This window comes from Apus apus, chromosome 15, assembly GCF_020740795.1.
Source record: "Apus apus isolate bApuApu2 chromosome 15, bApuApu2.pri.cur, whole genome shotgun sequence".
In the NCBI taxonomy this organism is placed as follows: domain Eukaryota; kingdom Metazoa; phylum Chordata; class Aves; order Apodiformes; family Apodidae; genus Apus; species Apus apus.
In genome coordinates this window covers 11,310,493-11,325,613 of record NC_067296.1, presented here as the reverse complement: position 1 = coordinate 11,325,613, position 15,121 = coordinate 11,310,493, and the positions used below count along the sequence as shown (strand labels likewise).

The 15,121-nt window shown below is 41.1% G+C and overlaps 1 protein-coding gene across 1 annotated transcript; it reads right to left on the bottom strand.

Annotated features, from left to right (window-relative positions):
• Positions 1-1,649: 1,649 nt before the first annotated feature.
• Positions 1,650-13,479, bottom strand: CDH26 (cadherin 26). The gene is made up of 16 exons (XM_051633412.1): positions 13,447-13,479; positions 11,819-11,896; positions 11,594-11,716; positions 10,976-11,137; positions 10,059-10,206; positions 9,222-9,388; positions 8,931-9,059; positions 6,921-7,106; positions 6,479-6,747; positions 5,876-6,018; positions 5,400-5,633; positions 4,650-4,877; positions 3,994-4,082; positions 3,437-3,580; positions 2,406-2,489; positions 1,650-1,859 (listed from the first exon to the last, which is right to left on the bottom strand). Exons 1-16 carry the CDS (start codon positions 13,477-13,479, stop codon positions 1,650-1,652), a joined length of 2,427 nt encoding a protein of 808 aa, XP_051489372.1.
• Between the last annotated feature and the right edge of the window lie 1,642 nt (positions 13,480-15,121).

The following is a 15,121-nucleotide window of genomic DNA, read 5'->3' as shown; positions in this document are numbered from 1 at the left end:
GGTTATTAGAATCATAGAATTATTTTGGTTGAAAAAGTCCTTTAAGATCATCAATTCCAACCACGAACACAGCACTGCAACTAAACCATGTCCCTCAGCACCACAACTACATATCTTTTAAATCCCTCCAGGGATGGTCATTCAACCACTTTCCTTGGCAGCCTGTGCCAGGGCCTGACAACCCTTTCAGTAAAGAAATTTTTCCTAATCTAAACCTCCCCTGGCACAACCTGAGGCCATTCCCTCTTGTTCTATTGCTTGTTACTTTGGGGAAGAAACCAACACCCACCTCAGTACAATTCAGTAGTGCACTACAAAATAGCAGTGCCATTAGCCGTGCTGCTAAATCACAGGCCTGATTTGAAGTCTCCCATCTGGAATTGTAAGAAGAGTATACCAGAGTAGTGATTTATTGTGTAAACAGAACCTGCTGCTGGCATTTAGGAAAACCTAGCTGCCTGCCACTCAGCCAAATTATCACACTTCACTGAAGATTTCAACCTTGAATTATTAGTTAATAATATCTGAGTAAAAGCATAACTTATTGTTTAAGTACACTTTGAAACAGATGAACAGTGCCTAAGATACCAGAATTAGTGCTTGTTTTAGGCAAAGGATTTTTCCTTTAGCTCAGAATTTTGAGAGAAGTAAAATTTGTGAAGAACTCCATCTTTTATTGCCTGTAAACCTTATCTACTGATAGAATATAGCTCAGAATAGCTCAGAATGTTTTGAGCTATTCTTTCCTCCTGCAGGCATTGTAACACCACTAGCCATCGTGCCATAACTGAGCCTAGGTGAGCTGCACACATTCAGGCCTAACACTGTGGTTTCCATATAGGGAATTTTGATACTATCCTTTCTTATCATGTCATCTCTTTTATCAATGGTGCTTGAGGAAACTCTTTAATTTTTTCATCATGGTCACGTAGTGAACTTAGAGAGGGTAGTTATTTGAATGAAAGGAATAACCATAACTGGTCCTCCGTCAACAGCTTCTTAGCATTCAGAGCATTTACAATATTGTAATAACACTACTAGCCACCAGATGCCAGCATAAGCAAACAGGCACTATCCCTAAAAGTATTTGTGCAGACCTCTTAGGTCACGGTGTGGTTACAGTCACACTAAAAGCAGAAGAGCACTTTCTATTAGATCTTGTGAGGTCATCTAGAAATAAAAGATCTGTTCATCTAGCACAGTGCCATGCAGATCTGACTTAAGTTAATCTTGGATTTAAACAGACCACTTCCTGGATAAAGGACTGTACTGCTGGTCTAGCTCATAATTGCCTTCTCTGTTCCAAACTTTGACTGGACTGTCTAGCCTAGTAGATCTGTTTTTTTTGTTTGTTTTTTTTCCTCTGTATACTAAATTGAGGATCCTTAATATCAGATCTTCTATTCACATAAGCCTGCACGGAATATGCCAAAATCAGTCATCATCTGAGTAGAGTGCTCCTTCCAGACATGTCATATTTCTGCCCCAGGCATAAGCACAGTGTAGGCAGGAAGAAAAAGGCCAGGCAGGTACTCTTGGTGCAAACATACTGCAATGCTTTCTAATGCAGATGGCTCTTTTTTTCCCAAACTTGTCAGTGCTTCTGCTCACAGTCTTTGCAACCCCATAAAGTAGTCAGACTTCTGAAATTAATTGAATGATGGAAATTGCTTCTGACAGATTCCTTCCAGAGCAGAAAACTTTGGTCCCAGAGTGTTCAAAAAATCAGCAGGCACATCCTCACTGCCAATGGAGCCAGAGCAGACAGAGTGACTTTGTTCTAGGTCTCCTTCTTCAGCATATCTGTAGGGTTCATAGATGGCCCCATAATCTTCCAGTGCGTTTTGGTAATACAGTTTCTAAACAAGGGAAGAAACAATGGAAATCATCATGAAAGCTCCTATTTCCCTTTCAGAAATTCAAGTAATTCATTATATGCAAATTAGGCAGGTAAACCAAGTTAAAATGAAGAGTATTAGTCTTTCCCTGATAAGGAAAGTTTTACTGAAACAGCCCTATGAACATCCAGAAAGGACATGGCAAGAGGAACTGGGATTTCCCTTGATAGCACAGCAGTGAAAGAGCAGGCAGCTGGACTTTAACCCCTGCACAGCAGCCGAAAGCATTTTAGCCCTGCTTCCCTTCCCCATCATGAAGAATTTGTTAGAGGTGATAGATCTCAGCCTTGAAGTGACCAGCTAGGGGCAACAAGAAGTTTAAGAGACAAGACTGAAAAGTCTTCAATGTTTCCCCACCAAATATATGCCTTGCTTTTGATTGTAATGCTTCCTAGATGTGGGCTGAGAGAGTAGCTGAAGTCATTTCAGCTTTCCAGTTTTGCCAGCCTTTTTTCCTATTCTTACAAGCCAACTTGACAAAGGAGGGATTCAACATTCGTTTCTTACCTGACCCAGTATTTTGTCCACTGTCTGTGTGATGTGATCAAGGTGTCTTGTTCGGAATGCCTCATAACTAGAGTACAGGCTATCCTGGCAGACAGAGCATCTCAGGTTTGACCAGCATAAAGCCACACACTTTCTTTCAGATACAAATAAATCCAACTATCTTTCTCTCTGTTACATCCATTTCTCTTGTGCTGTCTTATCCAGTTACACTGCAGCTTTTTCTGTTCAGGGACTGTTTCTTATGAGTACATACTCCATGTTGTACATGGAGTCACCAGTAGTAGATGTTCTTCATAATCTCCAGTAATTAAGTATGTTTCTTCCTCTAAATGTATTGGATTCCTTTTCATTAGTAGCATGACCTCAGAACTTAATGTTTATTCACACAGGTAATCCTAGCTCCTAATGACAGCCTTAAGGATTGTGAAATCAGGTTCTCAAATATATTAAAAAGACTATTTTACATTTTCTTTGCCTGCTGTAAGACAGATTGTTCTTAGAGTCTCTTGGTGGTCATGACATACTTATGAACAGAAGACATGGCAGTCACCTACTGATTTAGATCAGAATTTTCTTCAGGTGTTCTTTACAATAAAAACAGACATCTGTTAGAGAATACAGCACAAAAATCTACAGAATGAAACTAAAAAGCCTTCAAACTCCCAGAAGTACATCTTAAGATTCATAAAAATACTCATAAATCCTATCCACACTTTTACAGTATATTAAGTAGATGTTGACCAGCATGTTTTGATAGATATTTGAAGAACAATGGTTCCATTTCACTTATGCCAAGAACTGAATAAAATCTTGTGCATATCAATTCAGTTACTGTGATAAGGATTTTGGAAGAAATTACACTTCCAAATATTTAGAACAATAACTAATGAAAAGTGCCAGTTTCAAACTGAAAGCTGTTAGATAAAAATAAGTTGTCAGCAGTATTTTAAATTCCAGTGGAATCTCCAACAAGTGATATTTTCTAATTTAACTATATTGCAATATTCTTCCCACTATTATTAATATCAAACCTCATCCTTGGGATTATCAAATTGTGTGGTATAGAAAAAGGGCATTTGTATAAGCAAACAGGCGGTTACCTCAGCAATCGATGCTTTTCCAGACTTCACAGACACAGGTGGGAGAGCAGCATGATCTGTTAGATCCAGCTTAACCTGCAGAGAGGGCAACGGATGGTATTAATAAGAAACTGAACTAGGCTGGGAAGGATCACACTTTTTTTGCAGACTATTCCCTTTTTCACTTTCAGTTACTCCTTTGGTGAAAACACTAGTATGTGCAGTGTGAAAAGAGATGATGTGCCTCCTCATCTGTTGGATTCATCAGCAGGATGATGCATCTGGGAAGGTCCTGCAGATACTGAAAAATGGTAGGAGTGATTATAGCCTGTCACCAGAGTAGCATTATCCAGTCCATGCCACTACTCCCAAGACATGCTTAGCAGTAAAAAAAAAGATTGCTTTTGCTTAATACCAAAACCAGAGGAAACATGATGAAAGAGATGAATAGTACCAGATTCAGCCACACAACACTGGTGGGTAATGTGAATGTGTGCTTCTGCACTTACCTGAGACCAATATGTTCCGCTCTCTTCATTATAATTAATGAAAGTCTGTTCACTTTCTCCAGGTAGAATAATGGCTTTGCTTTTAGATCCTGGCACATAAAATTGGCAAAGTAGAATACTGGAAACTGTTGAAAGAAGAAAGGGAATGGTGTAGTGGGCACTGTGACTACATCTGTATGGCTCAATAGAGTGGGTTGGTTGGGTACCCAGCCCAATTCCAAATGAGCAAACTCAGAAACTCCAGCAATGTAGCTCTACAGATAAAATGCTGGGTGTGGACTGGTTCATCTGCTCCAGGAAGCCAAGCTGTTGTCTGCAGAGAGCCTGCACTGAGCAGGCAGACATACTGGGTCACTCAGGGGTAGTCAGAGGAATAGCAGTCAGATAATCTATCAATTTTTGGTTAGGTAGAAAACTAAGGTCTTCCTAAAGTTTAAAGAGAGAATGGGTCATGGACTAGGACACATGGATGAAAGCACCATAAAGAGTGCAAGTATTAACTGCTTAAACCTTGACTACACTCCAACACACAATGGCAAATGGTCTTTCCTGTTAAGGCTGGTAGATTTTAGCACATGTTCACGAGCTGCAATTGCAATGAGAGCCAATGGGCAGGCAACAGATAACTTGCTTGCATAAGTTAGGAGGTTACTTACCCAGTAGTAATAAGAAAACCATCACTATTATTGCAATGGCACTACCTCCAAGTCTCACTGCTGTTTGTGGAAGTGGAGAATCTTTGCATGTATGTCCATCTGGGCAAAAGCAAAGCCTAACTTGCTGATTCTGCCTTGTAGAAAATCCTTGGCTGTCCTGAATAATGATGGGCACCAAGTAGGTACCTTGTGGGAGACTTCTTAACATTAAAAGCTCAACTGACTCCCCTAAAAAGAAGACAAGCAAATCATTTCAAAGCTCATAGAAAGAAGTCTGATATTCTATAGACCCTTCTGTTGATAATTAAAGGGAAACTCATTTGCACCCCATTTTCAAATACTGTTTCAAGCCTTAATGCACCATAGTAAATAGGACAATATGACATCCCACTTTAGCACCCTGCAGAGCCTTCTGGGCAAAGAGATTGTCCCAGTCTTGTTGCATTCTGGTATGGCTGCATTGATAACCCCTGGAATTCACTAGGTTGTTAATCAAAAGTAGAAGTGGTTCCTCCCACTTTCTGCAACTGGAGCACATTGCTTCTGGTCCTGTCCTCAGCAGAGATGAACAACCATGAAACTTGTTTCAAATTGCTCTAAGTTTATATTTTGAAAGCTGTCCTTCTATGTCCTTTCAGTCTCATTGAGACAAATCAGTAACAAACCGTAAAGGTAAAAGACACTGAAATAACTAGCCAGCACGCAAGCGACAATAAGGTTGCCATGAAGGACATGAAAGGAAGAACTCACCAAAGTTTCTTCCTAATTTCCAATTATGCTTCACATCTTCAGAGTCCTCAGCCAGCTCAAATGTAAATGGCCCAGAATGTGAACTGATGGGAGCAGACTTAGCTTTAATAATGAGAGGGGTCCCTTCATTTTTGTCACACACATCTAAAGAAGGATCCACTAACATTGGCATATGATCATTAATGTCAGACAAGTAAAGCAGGATAGTGCCAGTAGCAGTCTGTGGTGGAATACCTAGACAGAGCAAAAGAAACAGAAAAACATTCATAACTAGGTATGGGCAACACCCAGTCCCCTGGCAGGATGTCTGTCATTTATGCTACCATGTCACAAATAATACAAGTTTTAAACGTTAGGGTGTTCTGCTTTATCATTCTCCACTTATATCCTTAGGCTTGCTATCATTTTATATCTAACATGTACCTCATCTCAAACAGGCTGAATACTGTTTAAATATTTGCTGGCTGGCTACTTACCATGATCAATACCATGAACAATGATGGTGTATAGGCTGTTGTTCACATGAGGAGATTCTTGATCAAATTCTTTTGCCACAGTAAGAATTCCAGAATTCTCATCCACACTCAGCCAACTGTCTGGGTCATGGGCTAGTTCATATCTTAAAAAGAAAGGAAAAGTTACAAGTGCCATATTTTCTTAAAAGGATTTTGAATAATAGAAATTTTCTACTGCATTTTTCTTTGTCCTTTTGAGCTCTGTAGGTATTTTGACATGTTAGTGATGCTTAATTTGTTAACTCTATCAAAATCAAAATCTTGACATCAGAAGTAAAATACAAATAATGCAACCTGATTTTATGCAAAAGTATTATGAAGACAATAGAAACATTGAGCAACCAAGGACTGACTGAACCTTTAAATTGTATCTTAGAGAACCAGCTATCTGGATCTGCAGTATCATCAGTAGGAAACCTGCACCTCTAATGCTTATGTTCGTATAACTGTAAATATATATGTGCATGTTTATTCATATATGTACATATACCAAATTAAACTTGAAAGCCGCTTTATATTCCTAAGCTATTTCTTATTCTGAGAGTTAAAAGCATCTCTACTTACTTTATCTTATTGGGCACATCATCTGGATATGTGGCAGGATACCTCCTAAACACTCTCCCAGGCTTCACTGAATCTTCTCTTTGGACAATAAGTATAGGAGGATGAAACCTCAGAACACGTTGTGACTCCAAGACCTTGATGTACACAGTTGTATTTGTGGATTCTAGACTTGGGATCATCACAGTGCCATTTTTACAGAGGAAAAAAGCTTCTTCATTTTCTACAGAAATGACAAGTCTCATCTCAGAGGCATCTTCATAGTCGATAGGCTGAAAACCCCAGACAAAAGTCTGATCAGCAGTTGTGACCTGTGGTTTGGCAGTCATATCTGTCTACCTGGAGCATACAGCTCAGCTCACCAAACTCAGCTCAGTTGCTAAACTATTGGTCCTGTAATCAGACTGGCCACGCGACACAATGCTCATCTGTTACTACTCCTTACCTTGGTAATACTCAAAATGCCTTCGTTTGTGTCTGGGTCTGTCTCAATGGTGAACTGTTCCTTCTCATTGCCTTTCATCACTCTGTATTTTGCTCTCCAAGCAGGAGTGTTGGGAGAGTCTTTATCTTCCACGTGGAGCCTTAGTACAGCTGGATGTTCTTGACCTGCTGAAATCTGCAGCTGGTACTGGGAGGGGAAAGGAAAGAAATGAGGATTATTTCTATTCCCTGAAAGGAAGAAGCTTGTTAGCCAGTTCTGAGCCAGAGCTCCACCACCAGACTATGTGGAGCTATTTTCTGCACAGACTGGCATTATCTGCACTGGTTCATGTGTCTCCACTCGGTGACAGAGAACCCCTATGGGAGTTACAGAATTAACTTTCCTTCAACACATTCCCACTGACTTCATATATTACTAAACCTGATCTTCATCTAAAATCAGGAGACTACTTATCTCTTCTAATATTGGCTATACCAATAGGGCCATAAATGCCACTGCGGCTTTTCATCCAAGATTGTCTTCTGCTGTGTTGGAGAGATTGGTGCATACAGGTTTTGGCCAGAACTAGTCTGCAGATGTTACATACCTGACCATGTAGAAACCAAGTTTGTGTGAGACTTAGGTAATTTCTTCACAGTGGCTGAAGTTTTTGGTGGTGCAATGTAGCCACCAGCTTGCATAACTAGCACTCCAAAGACAGGCTAAAAAATGCCAGTTAAATCACCTGAGGCAGAAATATGACTTAGAAGACAAGATGGTACTAAAATGTATTTTGTGTTAATTTACTTCATATAAGTTGGTCACTGGTTGAGATCTGAAAATTCAGACTCTTGCCTTCTAATATGTAAATAATACTGTCCTTGCATCACAATTTTTAAAAGAATAATACATGCACTCAGGAAGCAAATCACTGCTGTGAGAAGGCTAGGGATCTTACTATACTGGACTTAGTGATGAGGCAGTATGGATTTCTTGTATAAACCTGTTCTGGCAGATTAGCTAACCTTATTCTCTCAAGTCTTCCAAACACCATTCTGCAGATAGGAGACCTACCATAGTAACAGACTCCAGTGTGTTTACCTTCACGGGTGAATTTGTATGCACCGTTGTAACTTGGTACCTCTCTTACTGTTCACACCTTCAAATACTAACACATACCAGTGCCTGACATGACTTTGCACTCTGGAGGCATGCCCTGATGTTGGCTAGGGTAGTTTATTTTCTTCATAGGAGCTTGTCTGATGCTATGCTTTGGATTTGTGATGAAAATGGTGTTGATCACACAGGGTTGTTTTTGTCACTGCTTAAAGGTGCTAACACAGTGTCTAGGCCTTGTTCTGCTTCTCACACTGCCCCACTAGCAGGTAGGCTGGGGGTGCACAAGAAGATGGGAGAGGACACAGCCAGGACAGCTGACCCCAAAGGACCAAAGGGATATCCCATACCATATGGCATCCTGCTCAGCAATAAAAGCTGCAGGCAAGAAGGAGGAAAGGGAGGACACTTAGAGTTAGGGCATTTATCTTGCCAAGTATCTGTTATATGTGATGAAGCCCTGCTTTCTTGGGTATGGCTAAACATCTGCCTGCCAATGGGAAGTGGTGAATGAATTCCTTATTTTGCTTTGTTTCCACATGTGGCTTTTGCTTTACCTATTTTGCCTTTCCTGTCCTCTCCCCCATCCCATCTCAGGGGAGTGAGCAAGCAGCTGCATGGTGCTGCCAGCCAGGGCTGAACCACATCAATGGGCCAACATGCAAATCGCGACAGTCTTTATGGGACCTGAGCTCCTAATGGGACCAGAGCCTGAAAACGGACAGCTCTTATCTGAAATAAAGTGTAGCTGTCTTCTCCTTCAGAGCTTTTCACTCATCAGAGCACATGTTCTGGCCGTGTTCTGCACGTGTCTGAGGGTTCCCATTTCCACTGCTTGGCATGTTTAGCAGCTTGAAGCAGTTTTAAATACCAAACTGCATTAGGGAAGTTCAGTAAAGTAAAGTTTCTCCTTACATTATCACTAGTAAACACAGGACGGTGGTTGTTTGCATCTTCAACAGCTACATTCACTGTTACAGTAGATGACAGCTGGGGAGTTCCATGGTCACTGGCTTTAATCAGAAGTTTGAAAGAGCTGGCAGTCTGAAAAACAGTAGAAAGAAACTTCCAAACTTAGTTCAGAAGCAGTTCCCACATCATGGCTACAAAGCTGGATATGAGACTCTCCATCCCCTTACACCTCATTAACATGTACTTAATACATATAATGCATTAAATGATAAGAAGCTGTCATATGTACATCACCTCATAATCCAAGCATCCTGACAGAAGTATTAATCCTGTGGCAGGATCAATATTAAATTTGAATCCATCTGAAAGGGGCTTTTGCATACTTAGAGAATAGGACACCTGAGAATTTGCACTGCCATCTTCATCTTTGTCCAAGGCAGTAACTTGAAAAACTGGCTCATCTAGGATGAAGAATTGAGATATTAATAAAAGCATTTAGCCTTCACATGGAGTTTCTCATGGCTGTCTTCAGACTTTTGGACACACAAGTCCTAGGAACACCTATAACTTCTCCTGTGGCTATGGTTATCCCTGCAAAGGCTCTGGCCTCCACCTTATTTCTGTAGCAAATCTGCCTAAAATACTTAGACACTAGAGAGAGCTATCACACTCCTGAATTAACTTTATCAAAAACATTCACTAGTTATTTATTTCAGCTCTCATCCAGCTTCTGAGGAGTTGGCACCATGCCTAAATGTCTACACAACCCAGATTAAATCTTTGTATTTCTACAACAGTGTGTCCGACCACCTTCTGTGAAGCAATATGCATGTACAGGTTCTAGATCCAGAGTGCAGATTAGCTGAAGTCTTGGCTTGTAGTTAAGAAGAAGTATCTTCAGAGTTTTTCCAGAATGTCTCCAACATTATGCTAATGTACATTGAGGATAATCAGACAAGGAGTCAAGAGGCAGGAAACAGTCCATCACAGGAAATACCTAAACCCATGAGAGTTTAAGTAAAACCTGGGGGGGAGAACAGACATAGTAACAAAGAAAAAAGAAAGACAGAGGAAATAAAAGAAAGCAGTCATACGCAAACCAGTGTTCTCCCTTGTTTGGATGGCACTTACCTTTACTGTGGGTCTCTCTTATTGTAACACTATATTCCTCCTTGGGAAACTCGGGTGCGTTGTCATTAATATCCTTAACGTCTATCTTGAAAAGTAAAGGATGGTCCAATGGTTGACCAGTTTTTCTGTGCACAATATCAAAACGTATCTAAATGAGCAGAGACACAGATATTAGAATGGAGTGAATGGTATCATTTAGATAACAGAATGGAACAAGGAATGTTGAATTTTGAAGGCGCTTCAGTCAAATTTGGCTGGCATTTGCTTTGACTTGCATCACTAAGTCATTATTTCACCTTTCAAAGGTAGTAGATTCATAATGGCAATTATTTGCATTAAACAATACTTTTCAAAAAGTCAGTACCTGGAGTTGGATCTGGGTTATTTGAAATGACCGCCTAATAGAAAATACGTCATTATCCTTGGGGACAGACAAAATAATTCTTTCACATGTGCTTCCCAGTTCTGAATTATTTATTTGAGTAATGCATTCGGTTTTCTCTAGCTGCATTTCTATGATGTTTTGTCTCCATATCTAACTAATAGTTAGTCCACAGAGACACAAATAGAAATAATCACAGAATAAACCTAAGGACACCACAACTATTTGCTTCCCTTCTCTTGGATTAGGAGTTTTTGGGTTTACAACTCGGGGTTCTGGCCACTATGGCTGTAACATGCTTTGAATTTTAGGACAACCTTTTCATTTTTTTATCATTATCAAAGGTCATGTCAAAAATAAGATAGAAGTGTACAGATATTTGTGTAAGATGAAACAAGCCACAAGGGTTTCTAAACGATAGTGGTGAGGAAGTTACCAGTTCTTAAAGGTGTGTCTCATTCTTGTGAATCATTTAGCCATGAAAAAGCAGTAAATACTTGTAAACAGCTTTAAGTATTTTTCTAAAGAGTGTTACCTGAAAAGTTGAGGTCTTTTCTCTGTCAATGGTACGATGTACAAAGACATGTCCATTAGCATCATCTTCTATAGAAAACAATCCAATCTCTGGAGATTCATCTACCCCAGGTCCACTGATTAAGTATTTTATTGATGTATTAAATGATTTGTTATTGAACAGCTTTTGAAAAGAGGAACAGTACAATGCAGTGTGAGTGGGGAAGACAAAACAGAAATAAAAAGACTTTAGACCAATTATTTTCCTTCCTACATTCTCTTTGTAGATAGGGCCTCACTTACAGGCTTTTTCTCAGCCAACTCAATAACTTCCTGGGTCACAGCATGAGTTGTCTCTGCACAATGTGCAGGTACACAGCTCTCTGCCGTGACTCTCTTACCTCTCTGACCCCATAGTCTTCTTTCTCCTGCCTGCAGTTCCCATAGAAAGGAGCAAATAACCCACTAAATACACAATTCTACACAACCCTGTGTAAGTAAGACAACTCTGAACAAGTAAGTTGTGTGGTTTTTTTTAAAGGTGCTGTTTGATGCACAATTCTTGCCCTCTCCTATCTTTGGTGTTTTATTGTAAAATCTATGTGAGGTTCGAGAACTTCTACTAAAAGGTTGTTTGTACCTGTCCAGCGTATTTTGGGAATGGTCCTTTGTCCTCCTCTTGAATATCAATGGTAGTGATAATCCAGGTCCTTTTTGTACGACGTAGAGGACGTAGACTGTCTAATTGATAATAATCTATCCACTGTCAGATAAAGAAGTGTATTTAGTGTCAGAGTTTACACATTAGCTGTTGTGTATCTGTGTATGTTATACAATCTGTTATTGTATAATATAGGCTACAAACCTGAACATTCCTCTTTTGGATGGCTTGCCTTAGATGGATATTTTCAATCTCACGAGAAAAAGCGTTGGCAGCAGTAACCTTGTGGAGGAGAAAAAGGTGACTGTAACAACATGGTTAACTAGAAACCATTGATACGTTGTCTAGGAGGAAAGTGACTTCACAGAAAAATAATGATCCAGTTTTGACAGCATCGTATTGAATTTTATCTAACCCTGGAAATGCCACAAACTTCATCTCATTCCAAATGAATTGGCATGACAGCTTGGATGTTAATTTCTCTGGTCAGGTGATGCCAGTCCCAGAAACATGCAAACAGTCCATCTAAAAAGCCATGGTATTACCTCTAAGGCTTTTCTCAAATAAAGTATCTCCAGTCTTTAAAATAGTCACCTCTGTCTCAATGTCTAGTGCTCCTTCAGAATTGCCTGGGGCTGGCAGGACACAAATATTCTACTGGAAACAGTTACATCTAGAGAGTATTTCAGGTTCTCAGGGACTCTAATACATGACTTTAAGTGTCCCAAACACAGCTGATTTCCCAGAAGATGAACACTGGACCAGAGTCTCTAATCCAAATGAGTAAAATAAATTGTTGGGAATGGTGACTGCACCCTAATTGGCAGGATTTGCCCTTTTATAAGCACAAAATTCCTGCACCAGCTTCGAACACTGCTTTTTACTTTAAATCTTTCACCACAAAGGAGTATGGCAGTACTCAAATTACACTGCTGCCACTAGCTCACAGGTAACTTGAACACCTTCCTCCTAGTTCTCACTGCTTTTCTTGGAAACTTTGGGGTTTTATGACTCATTCCATCAAATGTTTTCAGTGGCTCTTAAAAAAAAAAACAAGCAGAGCTCTTCCTGCCTAGACTTGGGCAAAGGTCAAGCTTTTACCCTGTGACCATCATATGAAGAAACAAAATACTTATAAAATTGCCATGGTTAGAAACTTGCCAAGCACTGGGGGCTCACCAGGACTGCCTTGGAGCTGTTCAGTAAAGCTGTTGTATGACCTGGGGAAAACCTCTGTGATGGGAAAACAGCAAGGAAGGCTTTAACATGGCACTTACCTGTAGTAGTTACTAGCTTTGTTCCAGGCTCAGCACTGCCAGCTCAATTAAACTTTGTGCTGGACCCCCCAGACAAGCTGCTTGCTGCTTTGTGTCTGTGTGGCCACTTTTAATGATATTGGAAGCTTTGATTGTATATGTTATGGCTTCCACACTCCTCCTTGTGCACCAGTTGCACAGCAATGGCTCAGACCGCTGCCATAGCAGTTCCTGATGTTGTCACTGCTAGAAAGGAACAACCCAATTCAGGCCCACGAATCCCACAGAAACACTCGTGGAAATGCCACTGAATTACTGCTGGGGGTCCTTAATCCCAAAGAGCCAACACCAGTGCCCTATGCGAGGCAGGAACCTTGGTGTCCCTAGCAGGAGGAGCAGAGGGCCCGCGACCCTGGCAGCTCCCTTCCAAGAGACCTGAGCGCGGTACCTGGGGACAGAGGAGCCACCGTTTCTCGGAGGCACCGCGGGACAAGCAACGCGCCCCGCGCGGCCGGAGCCCTCGCCCCTGCGGGAAGGGAAGGGAGCGCAGCTCCCGCAGCCCCGCCCGGCACCCACCTGCAGGAGCAGCAGCGCAGCGAGCAGCTCCATGGGGCGCGGGCAGCGGAGCAGAGCCCGGGAACGTCCCGAAGAAGCCGGCACAGCCCCGAGCATCGCGGAGCGGCGGGAGGAGGGACCGGCCGCCCCGATCCAGCCGCTGCAGCGCGGGGCGCGCCCGGCGGCTCCGGCAGCAGCTCCCGGGACAGCGGCTACAGCAGCTCCAGAATCTCACCTAGCTAGCTCCTCGGAAGTTCATGCAGTGGCTCGTTCAGTCGAAATCTCTTTCGCTAAGTCGCCACCTGTGGTTCCGGGTGGCACTGGAGCCGTCCCAGAGGACAAGCGAAAATCTTCGCCCACCAGGCAAAATTAGAAACGAACGAACTGTCGGTTCTGTGAAACTGAAAGGACTCGAAGCGAAGCTCAGTCCTCTGGTGGCTTTTTGAGTCAGTTTGCAACAGCCACATCCAGTGAACTCACAAATGTTCGATGAGTGCACTTTTATAACCATTATACACCTAGAATAAACAGGTGACTTTCCTTATCAGTTCCTTGGAAATGACATTTCCTAGGAACGTCATGTTTAATGGTGACCTACTTTTATCTGTCATGCCCAGGAGTCTTATTTTTGTGTTACTTCAGACTTTGAACCAAGAGCAAGTTCTGCAAAAGCTTAAAAACTGATGCAAACATTAGATTGTCAATCAACCCAGAAGCCATCAAGGAAGTACGAACTTGCATGCATGAATCTGAACTTCCCCGTCAGCTTGTAAAAAATCAATTTTAAATAAAACTACATAAAGAAGCAGAAAATTAAAAATTAAGTCTTTTAAAACCACATAAAAAGAAGACTGAGTGGGGAAGATCCTGGCTTCTAGGAAAACAACTTTTAGAGCATTTTCTATGCTCCTATATTGCTTTTGCTGGGCACAAGTAAGTTTATTTTTTTAACTGGAAAAATTATTAATTTAGTGTTCAGGAAGATGTGAAAGAACACTTAGTGAGGATCTTCTTTTCAGGGAGAAGCCATAGATCATGTCAAACAGGGTACAATATTTTAAATAAAATAAATTTAAATAAAAGTGTGTGTGAGGAGGAAGGCAGGCAGGTATCTTCTGAGATTCACTATTAACAGGGCAGTAAGTAGCAGGCTTCAAAAAGAGCATGGGATGGGACGGTTGAGACATCAGGAAAACTCAATTAGCAAGGAAGTTCTGATTGTAAAATTCTTGTGTGATATCTAATGAAGGAGTTTTGTAGTGCTTAATATAAAGATTACAGAAAAAGCAAAGGGATTTTCACCAATAGGAAATGCCATTTTTTCCCCTTTGAATCTCTCCCCTTTTTCCTCTGGATCAGTCTCAGCTGAACACATGAACATGGAGTGTGTGAAATGAAGTTGTATTTATCCAGGTATACTAGCAACACCAGAATGGGGGGCTCTGCAAGCATCTACCCACATGTCTTTGCTGTTCTTTGGATCTTGTCTTAAGTGTCCTGAAGATTGTAATACACAATACGAAACTCATTGATTAGTGCATTTAAAACCACCCAACAAATTGTATTAATATGATGAAATCAGTTTTTTTCACCTATTATGATACCTTAGCACAGCCATTACAGAAATGACTGCCACGTGGAGCAGAAATAATCATGAGCTTTAACTACCTGGCTTGGTTAGCAGCAACAATATAGC